Source organism: Poecilia latipinna, unplaced genomic scaffold, assembly GCF_001443285.1.
Source record: "Poecilia latipinna isolate Pla-1442-1.1 unplaced genomic scaffold, P_latipinna-1.0 Scaffold594, whole genome shotgun sequence".
In the NCBI taxonomy this organism is placed as follows: domain Eukaryota; kingdom Metazoa; phylum Chordata; class Actinopteri; order Cyprinodontiformes; family Poeciliidae; genus Poecilia; species Poecilia latipinna.
In genome coordinates, this window is record NW_015113210.1 from 128758 (window position 1) to 148148 (window position 19391).

General features: G+C 38.5%; 2 protein-coding genes across 6 annotated transcripts in view; both read right to left on the bottom strand.

Annotated features, from left to right (window-relative positions):
- The window catches only part of cep170ba (centrosomal protein 170Ba), a 24996-nt gene extending 20745 nt beyond the window's left edge, over positions 1–4251 (bottom strand). For 3 of the 4 annotated variants that reach the window (XM_015042533.1, XM_015042534.1, XM_015042532.1), the window contains exons 1-3: positions 4023–4251; positions 2347–2484; positions 717–806 (exon numbers count right to left, since the gene is read on the bottom strand). In XM_015042533.1, coding sequence (XP_014898019.1) covers positions 717–806; positions 2347–2451 — 195 coding nt within the window. In that variant the 5' untranslated portion in view covers positions 2452–2484; positions 4023–4251. The remainder of the gene's footprint in view (positions 1–716; positions 807–2346; positions 2485–4022) is intronic. The other variant, XM_015042535.1, reaches the window with a different exon arrangement.
- Positions 4252–10726: 6475 nt separating this feature from the next.
- The window catches only part of akt1 (v-akt murine thymoma viral oncogene homolog 1), a 50738-nt gene continuing 42073 nt past the window's right edge, over positions 10727–19391 (bottom strand). For both annotated transcript variants that reach the window (XM_015042536.1, XM_015042537.1), the window contains 5 exons: positions 16277–16405; positions 12230–12444; positions 12038–12125; positions 11809–11911; positions 10727–10875 (listed from right to left, as the gene is read on the bottom strand). In XM_015042536.1, coding sequence (XP_014898022.1) covers positions 10796–10875; positions 11809–11911; positions 12038–12125; positions 12230–12444; positions 16277–16405 — 615 coding nt within the window. In that variant the 3' untranslated portion in view covers positions 10727–10795. The remainder of the gene's footprint in view (positions 10876–11808; positions 11912–12037; positions 12126–12229; positions 12445–16276; positions 16406–19391) is intronic.

Consider the following 19391-nt stretch of genomic DNA (forward strand, 5'->3'; position numbering starts at 1 on the left):
AATGCGGTGCGCCTTATATATGACAAAAGTTTTAAAATAGGTCAATAATTGAAGGTGTGCCTTATAGTGCGGAAAATACGGTATATATATCATATACACACAATTTTTATAATGAATATGTGACAACTCAGATGAACTGCCTGTTTGTTCCATGCAATCTCGTCCTGAAAGTGTTTTTTTTTTTCTCACTAGAATTAATCCACTATGAGATGGGATTATATTACGCAACAGCAACCCTCTCTACACTTCCATACTGGTGAGATGAAAATAAAGACACAACTGACGGATCTCTCTTGGTTTTCCATCTGTCTCAAGTTAGCACGGAAGAAAAGGATTCTAGTGTTTCTGTTCAGATCCCAAAACCTGGAGGAACAAGTAAAACACGGCGCACAAAGAGCAGATTTTGTTCCGTGACCAAATGCTGGTTAGTGGATTTCAGTTACAGGTCTCCACACTGTTCCGCTCCAATTCATTTCGCCTGCAGTTACTGAGATCACAAGAAACACTCAGTGACAACAATGACGAGTTTCTCCCAATGACCAACTCTGGATTTGAGTGGGATAATGGTGCAGTGTAGTGGCAGCACAGCAGTAACGGGAGAAGGGCACAGAGTCACAAACAATGAAGCCCTGGCTCCAGGACAAGACAGTTTGCTGGTTTTCACTTCTCTAACAGCCATTTGTGGCATCTGTGGTGCTCTGGATGGAGTAACTCACCCCATTCAAGCTGCCAAGGTCCTTCACCATGTGCTCGTCTCGGTTTTGGTCATAGTTGATCACAGCATGCTGTTTGTCCACGCTGCGAGACTGCAAGAGAAAAGTAAGAAACAAAGTTCAACTTAAGTAGTAGCCCAAACATTGAGGAAAAACTGAGAAGTGTGTACCTGAATTAATAATTTAGGAACATCAAAAGGAAAATAGATTAAAAGCAATACTGAATGGTACACCTACTGACAGTCAGCAGTGCATTAATTTAATAAATACAAATATTATTAAATTAGGTTCCAGTATGGACTAAGGGACAGATAAAGATCCTGTTCGAGACCAAATTTTGTCAGAGCATCAGCTAAAGTCAACTAGGATGCAAAGAAACAGGTGAACACATAGAGTCAGAGGTACAATGGAATGGTGTAGATCAAAGTATATTCAAATGTTAGAATGGCCCATGTAAAGACAAGCTAATTGAGAATTGGTGGCAAAACTAAAGTAAATCTAAAGTTGGTCCTCCTCATGTATCAAACTATTTTTACAAATAACAGAGCAAAGACCTGCCTCCCTTTATTTTACACAGACTGAGCACATTGCTGATCTGACAGTTTTTTCTGCTCATTAGCATCCTGGGCCTCTCTGTCAAAGAAAAAGGAAAAACTGTGACCGATTGTCAAATTAATTTGCCAAATTAGCGCTGTCCTCAAACGGATCGTTTGCAGTTTTGCTGTAAATAATGTTGGACTCACAGAGAACAACTGTTCAGATGCTTCTGTTAGTGTCTTAAAGTTTTTAGGTGGCTTGTAAACACTGTCCTGCTCAGAGTGATGGGTTTATCAGCTGCTTTGCACTCCTGATTAGTTTATCTAATACCACTGATTAGTGATAATACCAATAATACATTATTAACTCAATGGCTCAAAGCTTCACTTTGCTCCCATTATCAGAATAAGAAAGTCTGAACTCTTGACACTGACAAATAATAGACCCATCACCGAAGTGGAAACAAAGTAGATGTCGGGACTATTGTTAGAAAGGAATGCTCATCCAGATAGAAATCAAACAGCCCGGCCTGAAATAATGCCATTTAAAATGACTTCACATAAGGGGAATTTTTGTTTTTCATGCAAAACAGGAATCTCATCTTTCAGAAAAGTCACAAAAAAACAATAGATTTTAAGCTATTTGGGCCACAAACTGGTTGCATCAGGTCAGTTTCAAATGAGAAATAGAAAAGGCATGCATTGGTGTACACTGCAAGAAGCTGTGGGGGAGTTTCTGCTTGCAACACAGCCTAAACGTGGATCAGTGTAACGTTTTAATCTAAGAAACTTCTGTGGTTTAGCAGGGCATTTCTGTGTTCCACACACCAAATAATTGTACAAACTGCCTTGGAGTGTGCATTCCTTTTTTAATGCTCTAAATACAGATTGAGAAGGAAATTATTATGCAAAGACCACAAGGAAAATGTGGAGCAAAACAACACACAGGAATGACATAGCTGCATTTCAAATGGGAGCCTAGGGGAGCTTACAGTCAGACATTACTAAAGAGGACTCAGAACATTTCTTAACCTTGGTTTACATATTGAACACTGATTGTCAACTGAACTTTACATCACAGCAGCATTTGGACTCACCTGCAACATCAGCTCACATTCTTCTCGGCCAACAAAGATCATTTCCCGGGGCAGCCGGTGGCGCGTACCCGAGCTGCTGACCAGGAACCATGACGTGACGCTCATGTTGGGGCCACGTGTCAGGATCTTTTTGGCATCCTGGAAACAAAACATACAACACATCCATCATTTTTTTTTATTCAGGCTTATCCTAAATACATCGAAAGTACTTAATCTGTTTGGATAATTTACCAATCACCTTTCACTCATAGTATGGTAACTGTTGTGAAAAGTTGGTAACAAGCTGTTAACTTCCCAGCTGCAGGCTGACTACTTGAGCAGATAGCCTGACTAATGAAGTAGCTTATACCAGCCTGGTATACTTGTCTTAATGAAGAGCAGAATAGCAAAACAAAGGACAATATTCTGCACAATAACCATATCATTTGTCAACCACTACCAGATTTAGTTGGTATTTATTCTATATTTGTATAAGTATGTAACAAACTAAAATAACTATATATCTAATATTCTTGTAACAGACATGTTACACTCAGCAGATCTGCAGCAATTGTTTCTGAATCAAACAAGTAAAGGAATTAAGGATGAAACACTGTTCTTACATACCTATCAAAAAGTCCTTAGTTTAGTTTTATTAAACTTGGGGGAAAAAGTAAATAAAACATGCTGTCAGTTGATGCATTTACTGACCATGAACGATTTTACTTTTGAGCAGAAAATTTGCCAATTCCAGTGTCTTTCTGAGTCTGACTGCTGAAGGTTGAATAATAAAAAAAATAAAATGTGTAAATAATTATTTAAATGTTTTTTCTGGGACTTGGAATCACTTTATGTACAGGTTTAAAAGTAAATAAAACATCGATTAGCCAGAATTTCTTCTTTAAAAATACTAAAACCATCTACTGTTTTAAATCTACAAACATGGTGTTGGTATTACATTTACGTTTTATTATATGTGATTGTTTCTCCATATACCAATGAATAATGGATTGTTTTAGGTTATCATAAAGAAAATCTTTTCAGAAAAAGGTTTGGCTGAGATTAATGTCAAATTAATCTAATATGGTGTTTCCTTTTGAGATAATGCAATTTCCTTTAGGATAAACGCACAACACATTATTTTTTATATAAGTTTTTTTTTTTTGTATAACTTCACCTCTTCCTATGTAAAACAAGGGAGTATCAGCACAGAATTAGAGCTCTTAACCTCACGCCTTAACTTAAGTAATCAATCCAATAATGGCCACAAGTCACTTAGTGGCAGATATTTTTAAAGACATTATTTAAGAAACTGATAACATTTTAAAGTTAACACATTTCAAAATAGGATTTAATCTAATCAACTGAGATATAAATACATTTTAACTTACAACACGCTAGTAAACATGCCAATTGAATGTCAATCTATGAACGTTAGCTAACAACTTAAAACTTTCAGTGGAGACTTTACTTCTTGTAACATTACTAAGCTAAATATTACTGACAAAATTACCCGTAAATATTTATATTTTCCAAGTGTAAACTTGCTTATTTTCCCGTAAGAGACAACCCAGCTGTTTGAAATGTCCCTAGCTAGTGTTCGTTGCTGGTATTGTTTAGCTAACGTTTGTCAACTTCTTTAGACCGCAACAAGCTTTCTCTCCAATGACTTGTTCTCAACAGGAGTACATACTCACCTTAAACGCCTTTTCTGTTTTACGCTTTAGTGAAGCCAGTGTTTTAACGTCGTAACGTCAATGAAACTCGACGACCGACATGAAACCAACAGGTGACTACTCGAGCCAGGTAATGTCTAACACACCCTCTTCCTCCTTTTGGGAATGACAACGGAACTAAACTCTCCTCCAAACGCCTCCAGCCTCTAGTCCCGACACGGTGACGACAACGTCCCATCAAACGGGTTTAATCTGAGAGGAGAGAATTAGACAGAGGTCTTACTCTGACTGAATTCCGAGCGCAGCAAAACGAATAGCCACGCCCCCTGTGAACGCCTTGTTAAGGTGTCAAAACGTTTCCACTTGAGTGTGATACCAATTTAAGGGAGAATATTTCCGCCATTAGAAAGAATCAAATTGTAAATGTTTTTGAAACTTATGAAGATGAGATTCAGTCTCACACTTGAAATTCTAGATTTGCCTTTCAGTATTATATGGCATTCAGAATCAAAATTATTTGATTCAAATTAATTATGAGTTCTGATTACATAGTTTGGAGATACAGCCTAGGTTTTAAGTTATAATGGGATTTAAAGTTACAAATTAAAATTTTAAAATAATAGTATTTAAGATTAAGTTTTGAATTTTAGTAATAGTATTTAAATTCAAAGTCATAGATTCCAAAGTCATAATTCTGAGATTTAAACTTTTAACTTGCTCTACTAATGGCATTTGTAGTCATAAGATTGGAATTCAAATTGATCATTTCCACTTTTAAAGTCAGAGTTTTGGAAATTTAAAGTTAGGGGATTAAATGTCATATTATGAACTACAACAACAAAGGGCCAAAATTGGTGCCATTGTTGACAGTGCAAAAATTATAATGTATCAATGTTAACACATAAATTCAAAATGTATATTTGGAAAAAAATGAAGACAACGCGTGAAATCACCTATGCCAAAACGAATTTCAGTAACTTTATTTATTGAAAAACATTTGAAAATATTACAAATATCACAAATTATTAATTGGTCATTTAAATCTTTACAGAAATGGATACATTTATATAATCACTTACTTATTTCAGATTAGAATGACAGAAGCCTCATCCCAACCCCACTCCCCCAAAGAAAAACAAACAAACAAACAAATATAAATAAATGAAATAAATTGAAATACCATTGGGTGGTAATCAGAAGAAGAAACTCTGAAATCCCACTTAGTGAGGCATAGCTACGATAGACGATCTACGGACTTGCCAAGAGCACTTTTTTTGTGTTTTTACCTAAATTCTGATTTAAAGTATGGGGAAATGTTCAATATGATTAACAACAGCCTAAGATATTGTGAAATTTCTCTCTCTCTTTTTTGCAGGGCTGTAAAGGAATTTGCAGAATCAAAGAATACTTTGATTGAACTGAAAATTTAGTAATTTAATCATGGTCTAAAATAAACTCACAGTACAAGTATTAAAAGCCACAAGCTTAATCTTTTTTTGTTTGTTTGTTTGTTTGTTTTTTGTCTGAGATAAATTGGTTTATCTCAGATAAAATTGAAACTTCATTTTGAGTAGATCAGGGTTAAGAGACTGCTTTCCCTCGGCAGTCTTGAGGCCGCTAGATGGAGCTGTAGTCCCAATGAATAAAGAATCACCAATAGGCGATCAGCACGTATTTGTTGGACTGTAAATGGATTGTTGCTAATCACGATTCTTCACTGATACCTTTAACCAATATACATAAGAATGTGTTTCTTCATTTTGTTGGATTTGCCAACTAAGTATAAATTGATTTATCCAGCATTAAAGTAAACGCCAACAACTGTTGTTCTGCTTGGTTTAATGTTCACATCAATCTTATCTTTGGCATAAAGAAGGGGGTCTGTATATGAAGTTCATCAGACCGGTTTTTTAATGCTTTATCTTGAGCAGATAACTCCCCACGCCCACATAGCAAAACCTATTGTTTTACAAATTCATTAGTTTCTCTATGAACTAATGCCTTCTGTTTAAGGATAGCATATTTTCTTCGAAGCACATATTTTGTTCAATGAATTTTGAGCTTGTTGTGGAGTGCACTGCCAGGCCTTGTGAAGCTGCAGCCATCCTGCTGAGGTGTTTATGAAAGACACTGAACCAGCTCCTGGCCTGCAGCTGATCACGCACATTCACTGTTGCAACATCAGGAATTTAAGTGCACAACAGTCAATTAGCAAAAGTAGGCTTCAGTACATTAACACTGAGTTAAATAGCAGCAGTGTCATGGTATCTTTGGTTTGGCATTTTCTTTGTTTTTAAATCTACAAAATATTCTGCCTTTTTGCAACCCTCCTAGTGATTAATATGAAACAAGTAAGTACACCATAGAGTTTATTGATGTAGCACTTTTCACAGACAAGAATCCCAAAGTGCTTCACTTCAAAAACAACGAAAGAAAATGATTAAATGATTAAAAACATATACAATTGTTGCAATTATTTGAAAATGGAGAATAAAGTCAGCATATTAGACAAAAATTGGCATTTTTAGACAAAATAATAGTAGGCAACATCAAAGCAAAATGTCTAACTCAAGGTTCGTCTACTTCAGCAGCACAAGCTATGCAAACTGACAGCCTTAGGAAGAAATCCCTAAGGTGCAACAGACTGGAAGAATTGATCAGTATTATTGGAGTGACAAGATTAACTTTTGACCTTGGGATAAAAGTGTCAAGCGTAAGTTTTGGGTTGCTTAAAGATATCCAGCATTTTTCCTTAATATTATACCACTTGAGTTTATTTTGCAATTTCTCATGTTGTAACCACAAATTTTAATGGAATGTACTGAAAATTTTTATATGACCAAAGCAAAGAGATGCATAATTGAGAAATGGGAGGAAAGTGATGGGTGGATTTCTGTTTCTTTTTCAATCAAAAATCTTAAATGTCCAAAAGTGAAGAAAGGTCAAACGTACCCCTGTTTTGCAGGTTTGGTTGACAATTGTGGGGGGCGGTGGGGGGAGGGCATGAATACTTTTACATCAAAACTGGAGTGAAGTGGGATATTAAATTTGTACCAGTTAGAAGTTTTAATTATGCACAATCTGAAGTCGTAAAGATGATGTGTAATAACTGGTAAAGTGCAACTAGGAAGTCAAAGCAAAACTACAAGTGAGTCCCGGTAGTCTTCCCCAGTTCAGCCAGCAGCAGTCTGAGCTTAGCAACCTTCTTGAAATGGGGAAAAGTAATTTCAAAGCAGCGGCCAGGAATGTCTCTGAAGTGACACTGAGCTGCCAGGAACAACACCCAGATTTCAGAGACTCAGTGTCTGAATGTTATGTAAAAAATACAGGAGATATCCAGCATTTTCCCTTAATGTTATACCACTTGAGTTTATAGTGGTATAATATACACAGAGTGTGGAATATACACACAGTGGTATAATACACACTGTGTGTGCTATAAGTGACATCACAGTTCAGGTGAGGTCTGTGCCAAAAGCAACGTCTCAGTTTTGTGCTGCGTTCAGGACCAGTCCAGCCAAAAAAAGCCAGGCGAGGTGAGTGTCATACCGGGTCCAAACCTTTTGCCTCAGCTTGTAATGTTGCTGTGCATTGCAGCTGGCCAAAACAGCAGACTGTGAGCTCTGGCTGTCAACATCTGCTCCAGAGACTTTACCATCTGCCCAAGGCGCCCCCAGGGGAACGGAGCATCTCTCCTTGTCTCAGACCAGCTGCAAAACCCTGGACTTGGACACGAGCTGCCATACACACATAAAGACGCTGTGTGTTCGAACACTTTTCTCACTCTTGGTCATAATTCACGTTCACAGGATGTTTTAGACAAGCTAAATTCCCGTGTAAATTATTTTTTACAGTTAAAACGGTAGAGTTCAGCCTCCTGATCCAGCTGCAACTTAGCCTTACAATGTGTTTTAGTAAATGAGATTAATCACTTTAGTTACTCAAATCAAAAAATGGAACTCTTTTTATATAGATTCCATATTTGATGCATTTATCTGTGGTGATTTAGATAATTATGCCCTGCAGTTAATACAAACAAAATTCAGTACCTCAGAAAATTTTAATAATACTCATCTTTACAATACAAAAATGTCTTTCGGCAAAAAAGTATGGAAGTGTATTTCACAATATCTGCAGTCAATACTTAGTCAGTTCACATTTAGTGCACTAATTCACTCTTTATGGTGAATTAGTTCACCTATTCAGCACTATGACACATTCAGGAAAAACAGGTTGCTTTATTGGTGTCTCATCTTCCTCTTGACAGTTCTCTAAAGACGTTATAGATCAGCATCAAGTACATAGGTCTATACCAAGATTGTTCAAACAAGTACTGACACTTTTGAAGGTGTGGACAGGTGCCATCTTCATGAAGCTTGTCAGAAGATGTAAGCATGAAATATTGTAAGATTTCCAGATAGATGGATATGTTTTAGGTTTGATAAAACACAGAGGACCAACACCACTGTAGTTTTACATGGCTCCTCAAATCATCACTACTGTGACATCACACTTCAACCTTTGATTCTGTGACCCTTGCAGTCTTTACGGAGGGTGTGAATGAACATATTCTCCATGCTTGTGGAGGTCATAGAAATATGATTAAAGTGGAGCAGGAAAAGCAAATGAGGTGGATTAGCAGTCCTTGGCGACAAGTGATGTTATTCAGGATGTTACTGTGAAATATCACCTGTGGTGCCCAGAAATAAGAGCAGACAGCACACCAGAGCATTCATGAGACGGTCATACTGCAACAGTCTTCAGTCGCAGGCTTCTATAGACTTATTTCCAGACTGGCTGCTATCTGAGATAATGAGCATCGTCCACAATGACTAGATTCTTAAATTAGTTACAAAACATTTAATTTTGTTTTTCCCTCTAACACTTTTAATATAATTTTATATGGATATCAATTTAAAAAAAATAAAGGAAACAAATAGAAAACATTTTGGAAAAACATGTCACAAATACAGATAACCGCCAATAACGAAATCAAGCACTAAAAAAGGCGTTCAGCCCAAGATTTCATCAACACGTTTGTGCGTTTTGCCATCTGGATTTCTTTGAATGTAATCTTAAGAGAAATGAGTCAGTCAGTTGATAAGACCTTTTATTTCATCAATTGAGAAGAAAACATGTAAAAACAGTGTACAAAGTTTATATTATTTGTTTACTAAAGCTGGTGTCCTCGGTCACAGGAATACAGGAGGGGCAGGTACAAAAAAAGTTTGAAGTAAAAAATATAAATTTTTTTTTTTTCCCCCCTATTTTCAGAAGGTGACAGCCAAGACGGGAGTGTGCATAGGAATAAGTAACAAACAGACTCAGAGAGTGAACAAAGGTTTGCCAACGATTGAAGAGGAAACAATATAAAAAACCTCATTACATTCAATGAAAATATGCACTTTTGACAATGATTATCTGCCGTTCTGAAAATACTGAAGAGCTTCCGGAAACTTCTGAAAGAAGAGCATCGGTTTTAGCCTCAGCACAAGAAATGATTCAAACCAACGCGTCTCGTTTCAAACGTATCCACAACACACAAATTCATCTTACAAAAGGAAGCTAATTTAGTCTTTACCAGCCAAATACAGAGGCGGTCCTAATACAATCATTTTTGGGCCACAAAGTGCATATCATTGGCACAGTGAAACTCCTTTCCATCCACATTGGTCTCATAAATAACTCAGAAGCTAGTGAGAGGGGTGGAAGTCCCCTAAAGAAGCAAATGAAAGATCACCTGTTTCCCCTGAAGCCTAGTTTGCTTGCAAAGTTTTCCTAAAGAAGTGTATTATGTTGAAGTGACCTCACTGAGGCTGCAGCATATGCACCAGGTGGAATATAGCACCCAATAGTGTACTGTATACAGAGGAAAAACCCAAAGGAGAAAAGACGAGCTTAGAGAAGAAGGAGCATCCACATAAAAAGGCACCAGGAAGTGTAAGCACCGACTTCAGGAGTGGAGATGCTTTTTTATTAGCCTGAACAGGAAACAGTGGATCTGAGTGACGTGCAAACAATTCTTAAAAGGAACCGAATGAGCACTCGATCTGGTGTTACGTTAGACTAGATTGCACTGCTGATTCCTCAGACATATCAATGTGTGAAATGGTAATACAACAGATCGGTTTCAGTTTTGTATCGAGGGTAGCTTAAAGCGAAGAGGACTTTTCAGTCTTAGGAGAATTAGACATGTGTTACAACACATCGGTATGAAGGAAGATTAACTTTATTTGATACGGTACATTCACTTTATGAGGCCAAAAATGTCTGAAAAGACTCGAAAAACATGAATAAATCACCCACTCAACAAACAACACACTCTCTGCTTTACATGGTGTTTTTGGTCCACAGCATGCCTAAAACCTATTTGAAATGGTTGATGTTTTATTGAATATAAACAACCCCTTAAAAAAAACAAAAAACTGAAGAAAAAAAACATTGAGTTATGGGAGTAGCCCAATTTGTGCATAGCTACATTTCCCCGTTCATTATGGAGTACGGATGCCTGCTCTGTATACAGCATAACAACCAGGAAATGCAGGGTAGTGTTATCTCCATGGTCAGTCTTCAAAGGCCACCAAGAACAAGCACGTTTATCTTTGTTTTTGTCTCGCACTTCCTCCATCCTGTAAAACAACAACAACGGCTCGCAGACTGAGACATCCGACGGGGGGCTTGTGCAGACAATGCTGGGGGAGGATGAGGCTGAGCAGGCTGGGGCCTTTTGAGAGTGCAGTCGGATGGAGAGAGGGAATGACGGTGGGACTGGAGGAATGTTTGAGATTTGCATATTAGGCTGTCCCACTGGCAGAGTAGGAGAACTGTGGGAAGTGGGGTCGTCGCTCACTGTCGAAAGACTCCATGCTGTCATCTGGGGATAAAAAAAAAACAAAAACAAAAAAAAAAACAATCCGTTTGTTCTTGTTAAAGATACAATTTGTCTGACAAGGTAACACATTTTTCAACTTTAAAATTTTAGTATATTAATGGGATTTTATGTAATTAATCAACACTAGGTTGTGCACCCTATACCCCGATTCCCCTAAATAATATCCAGTACAATAATTACCTTCAGAAGCCACCTAATTAGTAAACAGAATCCACTTTGGTGTAATTTATTTGTTATAAATCCAGCTGTTCTGGTAAGGCTCCAGATGTTTGTTAGAGAATATTGATAAACAGAATCATGAAGACTTAAATATAGCTGCAATACACACTTGTATTCGTACAACACAAATGGTATCCTTTCAGTTCTACTTTGTCTCGATTTTTCTGATATCTCAAAAAACATATTAAAAATTGGAATTTGGACTTCTAATGTGACAAAAAACAGAAAAGTTTAGAAAGCATGAAATCTGCAGAATGTTTTTTGTCCAAGCCCAGTGCCTTTTAACAGAAACTCAAATCTGCATTGAAAATTGGTAGACAACACTTAACCTTATCCATCCATCCATCCACTTATCTTTTTATTAATATTTTGATTTTTTTTTTCTTTAATTTTGCAAAATTTGCGCCAAATGACCATCGTCATTCAAAGTGCTCAGCTCCCTGCTGACTTTAATGTTTTTCGGACGTCTATTTTAATAGTGTTGCATGTCCTGAAGAGGGCACACTGTACCTAATGAAGCCGGGTAAAGCTCTCAGTCATATTTAGAAAAAGGTAACTCAAGTCCCTTTAAATACAGCAGATAATTATGTGGAAAGATTAAAAAATTGTGGCTAGGCTTTGTGACATATTGGACATATTGAGTGGAACTGTTTGTAAGTTGTTAGCACGGTCATTCACATGAGAAAGTGATGCTACCTTGTCCGGGTGGCGTGATGGTGATGGTTTGTCCTGTGAACTCTTCGTCAAAATATCTTGTGTCCGTCTCTGAGGTAACTTGGGGCTTAAACGGCGGGACAAGCTGTTAGAGAGGAGACATGCTTACATCAACAGCCATTTATCGCCGTAAGAACAGTTGTCACTCCGACAGTGTCTGCAATTCTGCTTTATATAAATCGCAGGCAAAATAAATATTTCAGAATCCCACCTTCTTTTCATAGACATCTTGCCAATTTATCCCAGCAAAGAATTTGTGCTGCATGATTTCCTTGGCATCATCAGGCCCTCCGCCTAACCTGGAAACCCAAAAACAAGGACTTTAATGCCACACTTTAAAAGAAAGCGACTGTAAAGATAAATAAAAGCTAGAAATGAGACCTGACTGAGGGAACAGACTGACCTTTGCATTGGGTCCTTCTTAAGGAGACCGGAGAGCAGCGAGCGCGCCTCAGGGCCGAGAGTCCGAGGAAAACGGATGTCTTCCATGAGGATGAGCTCAAACAGCCTCTCGTGATCCTGGTTGTAAAACGGCAGCCGGCCACACATCATCTCATACATCACCACGCCCAGACCCCACCAGTCCACAGCGCGGCCGTAGTCATTGTCTTCTAGGACCTTGGAGAGGGGGAGGATTTAAAATACAGTTGTTGAGAACAGATCTAAATCAGAAGCGTTGTACTTCTTATTTTTTCATATTTTTAGACATCTAAAGACATTATGGACCTAAAATATATTTCAAAGTGCAAAACTTAAAGCATAATACGCCCTTATATTGCTTTAAATGCAGATAAAAACATTTAAAGGCAATTTTTGACAGCAAAAGCCATTGTAGCTACTCCTGATGAACACACAGGAAAAAGAGAACCATATATATAGGTGATAAGACGACATCTGGATCTATAATGTTAATCAGACTGATTTAAAAAAAAAAAAAAAGAGAATATGCAGAGCACAAGCTGCAATCCTAAACGTAACTGGAAAAGAAAAGTGGTGAAAATGTATGCACACAAAAGTAGACGAAACACTTCTGCAACGACAGTGTCTGATTCTGGACGTCTGCGTTTGGACGTCCCAACCAACCCCCACCGACATCACCTTCTCCCCCCTCTGGTCAGAAGTTTTCAGGCTGCTCCAGCCAACACTGACTCACATCTCACATTAGGAGCAAGTATAGAGTTTCCCCTGGAGCCTTGCATATTTAATCACCTCTACCCCTTCCACACATACACAAACACATACAGATCAACAAGCAGAGGAATTAAGTCTTTCACATGAACAAACGATACCAAACTGTTCGATTAAACACAGCTGGAGTCACAGAGAGGGAAATATTTAATCATATTCTTTTCATAAGATGACTTTTTGTGACATTTCCTAATTAGAAACTCCTCTGGTGTTGTGCTTGGTGAACAGTGTAACCTGTTGCATGACTAACGCTCTGCAGAGTGGAGTTGTTCCAGGGTGTCTGGGGACATGTACTGGATTCTACCTCGCCAGGCGGATGTTGAATGTTAAATCAAGACAACGAGAACAGTGTTCTCCCACACCCTCAGCAGCATGATGCTACAAATTTCATACCTAATATTAGAAACTTTGGTAAAAAGATAAGGGCGGATTAAACGAATTAGACAAGGACACAAAAAGTGCACCGGCCCAGAGAGAGGGGTGGTCCTGCAGAAACAGATGGACTGAAGTGTCCGTAAAAGGAACCAGACTGCTGGTGAGTGAGCACGCATGCAGCTTGCATGTCTTGTGTGGGCCCTCGGTCTGGTCCTGCGGTGAGTGCAGAGGATCGACGGGAAGGGCCGGGAGGGCAGCGGAGGGGGGGTAACGTGAAGCCGGAGCAGGGCTAAGATTACTGGGCCGTCTCTATTTCCAGCACTGCTGTCGTGTGATTCACACCGTGCGACAGCTGGGCCCGCAGCTGCCCCATATATGTAGAAGAGCGCCACAGCTGTGAAGCTGCCAGGAGAGCAGGAGCCAAGCTCATCCCTCATATACGTAACCAGGACTGCCTGCTTGCTTGCCTGCCTATTTGGGCCCCGGCCCTAAGCTAATACTGTTACACTGCCCCAAAGGAGCAGAGGCAGCGGAAGAGAGAAAGAGGAGGAGGATTAAAAAAAAAAACGAGAAAAAAAAACACACTTGCTGCTGATTGTTGGGAGCTACAGTCTCCTTACTGCTGTTTTTCAGCTCACAATGTTCTACACTGACAGCCATTAATCTTTCAAGACGCCGAATACAGACTGGTGTTGGGGGCTAGATTAAACACGTCCACATTTTTCTTTGTGGACTGTCCCTAACAGCCAATTCCCTCAGCCAATAATAGTTTTCTTTCTGTAAGTGTTTAATAAAAGTGACTAAGTGAATTTGTCCGGCGCTTTACTCCGGAGACAAACTGGTCAGGCTGTTGCAGGCCGAGTCTATCCTCCCTACCTCTCCCTCTCTTTCTCTGCAGCTCTGGGTGGAATATTCCCAGACATTACAGCATTCCTGTGCAGCACACACAACAAGGTCATTGTTTATTGCAGAAAAACCTGTAACACTGCCTGGCCCGTACTCCATTGAGACGCTCAGCAGCGACCCCGTTACCATGGCGATGCCCCCTGATGTCTACCAGCGCTCCACTAGTGAGTTTGGAGCTGTCACTGGAGTGGGCTGGGAAGAAGCTCCGGATGAGGATAGAAAACCAGAAATAATTGCAATGGATAAAAAGTTGCTGTCTTTTTCTTTGAAAAGGTTTATGAGGCAGTGAGCCTTGTAAAAGTATTCCTACCTCTAATCTCGCTGCATATATTGTAATTGTGCATTCACAAACTTCAATGCATTTTGTCAGCAGCATATCACCGAGGTTGGAAAAAAAGTATTCTTTTAAAACTGTTCCGATTATATACAAACAAGTTCTGCCCACTGAAGAATCTGCCAGAAGTTTGAGGTGTTTGATAAATTCCTTATGAAACACTACAAACGGGACTCGTTTTAGCTTTCTGTCAAAATGGATTTTCTTCTGGCCACTCTACTCCACAGGGCAGATCTGCTGAGTGACTGAGGCCTTCACAAAACAGATGTATTTACACTGAAATTAAATTTTATAAGAGGAACTTACTGGATGACTTCTGAAGGAAATTGGTTTTATTTACTGGCTTCAAGGGGAAAGGTCCCTGTATAATACATAACAGTAGTTTGACAAAATGTGAGAAACTTCAAGGAGTTTTAGTATTTTTGCAGGACGTTTATGTGTTCCTGAGGAGGAGTGAAGCCTTGTGGGATTGTGTGCTTAGTGCAGGTGAAGCATCCCAAGCAGCAGTGCTTCTCCGGGTGCCACATAACAGCTGGAACCCATGTGGTCTCTCTTTTCCTCAATTTCCCAGACGGAAGTTCACATTTCCTGAAATCCAGCCGGCCAAACACCTTCTCCTTCAAACACAAAATTCCAAACTCGGACTAAAAACGACAATACAACAACTGCATCAACATGGACACCCTTCTTCCGGAAAGCATTTTTATGACAACAGGCGGGGAGAACCCACAAACGCACTTCGAACACATGCACAATACACCATATCGGGTTACACCACCAACACTTGTCATACCTGCACACAACAGCCTCAAGACACGGCAAATATGAGAGCAGGCTGTCATGCCCTGGGCACACTGCACACTCATTAAGTCAACTTCAGCTGGAGATTAGAGAGGCATTTTGGGGCAGCTGCTCTTTTCTTCAGATGCTTCCATACAATAAGGTCCACAAATAAATGGCGTATTTTCGTTAGCGGACTGGTGGGCTCTACAAATCCCCTGTGTTTATAGGCAGCATTCATCACTAGGATCCACACTGTAACACATTATAAAGCACTTAAAAAAAACAATATTGACCAAGATAAAATACTAAAGGGGGAAAAAAAAGCTAAAAATTGTATCTGGTGAGCAGCAGAGAAATTTGACTGACCACAAACTAGTAGGTTATAAAAACATGGATCTGTGTATCTAGGGTTGTTCTTGATAAAAGTTGGCTTAATTTTTGCTAATTGCCTTATGGCTGAAAAAAATCAAGACATGATTAGAGTTAACATGGTTGTCCAGTTTTTAAATCAGGATCTGTATTTTAATACTTCAATTCGTAATCAACCATTTTTCTTCACTGTGAACGAGAGAAAAGGTTGACGTCTCATTAAAATCAAAGAAAATTGGTGTCATCCAACGAGAGGCTGGACGGAGCATGTGCCCATGCACTTTAATGGGCAATATATTCGACGGCCAGGTAAAAAGGAATGTTGTGTTTCAACAAAATTTAGCCAGATGGAAAGATGGAATCAGGTAGGGAGAAACCTGATGGTGAAAATGAAGTGTATACAATTTTTTCTGACTGATCTGCAAGTGGCTTCAGAAAGATATTAAGAGACTTCAAATTGTGATTCCAGGCAAAGTGTTGCACTGTCATGTTTACCTCAGGTGCGAGGTACTCTGGCGTCCCGCAGAAAGTTTTCATAGTGGCTCCGTCTTTAATCCCCTCCTTACAGAGACCAAAATCTGTGATCTTTATGTGTCCGTCTTTATCCAGCATGAGGTTTTCCAGCTGTAGAAACAAAAAACACATAAGCACATATAAAAGTCACTTCTTTTTTTATTGAAATGGAGGACATGTTGGATTAGGAATAAAAATTAAGGGGAAAAAAGGGTTTAAGTGATTTGGAAAAACTAATTTATTGAGGGCCAGAAGTGCAACAAATTAACTAATTTGCCAAGTAACCACTTATAAATGTAAATGGAAATTGCACTGTAATAAGTGCATTGCATAAAGAAATATAAATTGATGATTAAATTTGCAAACACTTTAATACACATTTAAAAGTTAAACTCAAAACACAAATGTGTGTTAAAAAAAATAAAAAAAATAAAAAATAGCTTCTGTTTTTTTAAATATGTTTCCTGTGCCACTGCTGGTTAACTTGAACCATAGTCATCTAGCCATGTCCCCATCAAACAAAATACATTACAAAACATTCCAGAGTAAGAATAAAAAACCTGCTAAAATATGTCACAGTATAATAATTTAAAAATGTACTGTGTAAAAAAAACTTATTGGTACATTTAAATAAATGCATTTGATTATTGTACTAATTTTCATGTTTTTTAAACTTAGAATGTGTTTTCACTGAATTCTGAGACGTTTGACACTTCAATCCTATTAGCATATCAAGCAAATTATATACTTTTTATTTCAGTTTTCCCAGTTGTTGATAATGAATGAATGAATTCAACTCAAAGGCTTGCAATGTCTGCAAAGAGGAATTGCTCTTCATATTTCCCCACAGATAACGGTCAACAAATTTTCTTATTTCACTTCGGCATTTAGTGTACTATTTGACTGAATGGATGTTTAATAAAACCAGGTATAATTAATCATATGAATATTTGGGTGAAAGAAAATTAGCCAGTCACCAGCATCTTTCTTCCCTTTTTGACAAAAAAAAAAGAAAAAAAAGAGGATGTTATTTTAATTTCCTCAGTTTGTGAGTGAGGGGAAGTTTTGGATCAAATAACGTCTATAGAAAAACACTCCTGCTGCTCAACCAGTGTTGTATCATGCAAAAGTATTCGATGCATTTCTGAAACATTAGCATGTTTTTGTCTAAACCACTCCTCTGAAGTTCTGACTCTCCGAGTTTCTCTCTCCAAGCTGATAACAGCAGCATGATGCTGCCACCACAATGTTCTATGATGTTTCCTCCACCTCCTTTTTCCATTTTTCTTGCAAAAAAAAAAAAAAGCTTTATAGAATCCCTGCTTTAACATTTTATTGGACTTCAACTAGATAAGGGACTTTTCAAAGCAAGTGGTTGCGATGGATTTCATTCGGGGGAAAGAGAAAATGGGCTATATATATATATATATTTTTTATATTTGAATAATATAATTGAGAAGATGTAAATCACTGGATGTTAAAACAAAGTACTAAAATATATATATTTGAAAACTTGTACATCATTTTACATTAACTTCACAACTTCAAATTACTTTGTGTGTCTCCATCACAAAACCATCCCAATAAAAAAAAGTTTACAGCTGCACTGCAACAAAACACAAATACGTTAGCACAGAACTTTACTCTATGACAACATGTGAAGGTAATCAGAGCTACAACTTGTAAGGAAGTTGATTATTTGGTGTCATGACTCGAGGTTTAACGCCCCCCTCTCTCTCTTCCTGTTAAAGTCACCCAGCAGCTGTAGCTCACACGTGGCCAGCAGCGGCCGGCCAGAGTCAGCACATCCTCCAATCCTGCTACCCTGGCATTTTCTGGAGAACCCTCGCAGGCTGGGAGCCTGCCTCGTAAACCCAAGGGAGGGCAGGAGGGAGGGAGAGCTGCGCTGTGCTGACCTGGCTGGTATAGTTTTATCAGCTGGAAGAAGTACGGCTCGAGATGCCCACTGCAGCACTGATTGCATTCCTGAATCCAAACATGCCCATCAATACGGCACGACTACAGCTGTAATGATGGATGGTTAGTCGTTTCCTTTTTGCCAAGAAAAAAAAAAAAAAAAAAAAAAAAAACTGCTCAACTGCAGTGTCAATTTACAAAACAATATAAATTGCAAAGTGGACAAATACCACATAATGGGCTCTGCATGTGCGCTATTAGAGGCAGCTCTGGTTATTTCTGTCTCACTGCAGTAACGTTCGGACCAGACTCTTCTCCAGCTGCAGTGATGTCTAGAGGCTGATGTGGGGGAGGCAGATCAATAAGGCCTGTCCGCTGCCACAGCAGCTCTGGATGAGCACAAACCTCCCAAAAGTATTCATACCTCTTCAATATTTTGCTACTTTAATGCCTTTTATTAGGCTCTTATATAATCAACACAAAATAAAGCATAAAGTGAAGTGGGAAAAAAAGGTGATACTTTTAAATTTTTTCTACAAATAAAAATCTGTAAAGAGTGGTGTGCCCATGTAGTCAGCTCGGTTAATACTTTGCAGGAATACTTCACAGCTGAAAGTCTTTTGAGGCATTTCTGTATCAGCTTTGAGTATGTGGAGCAGAGGTGCAGTTCTACCATCCTGCAATTTTTAGATACTTTTCTTCTTTAACACGCCTATATCCCATGAATGGCTCATTACCAGGTCTCTGCAGAGCTGAGCAATATTGCTGATGATGGGCTTCAGGGATTTGATTCAGAGAAATTTTACATCTAAAAGTTGAAGCATGAGGACTGGACTTGGGCACCCCTGATCTGGAGGTTGACATTTTTGAACAATTGTACAATCTCCATTAGACTGGATGAAGAGTACCTGTAAATACGCTTGCCACAATTACAAATTTTACTGGACAATAAATTGTTCCACAAGTTATCGTGATAGACGATAATATTGTCGTTTTGAGTTCATTTTCAGATGATGTAATGGTAATGGCGTAAAGATGCAAAAACACACTCTCAAAGACCATGAACATTTAACACTGGAAGATATTTTAAATATCCAAAATAGATTAACAAAAAAAAAAAAAAAAAAAACACAAAAAAAACTAATTATAAAGTCTCTCCAAACAAAATTGTATTTAAAAA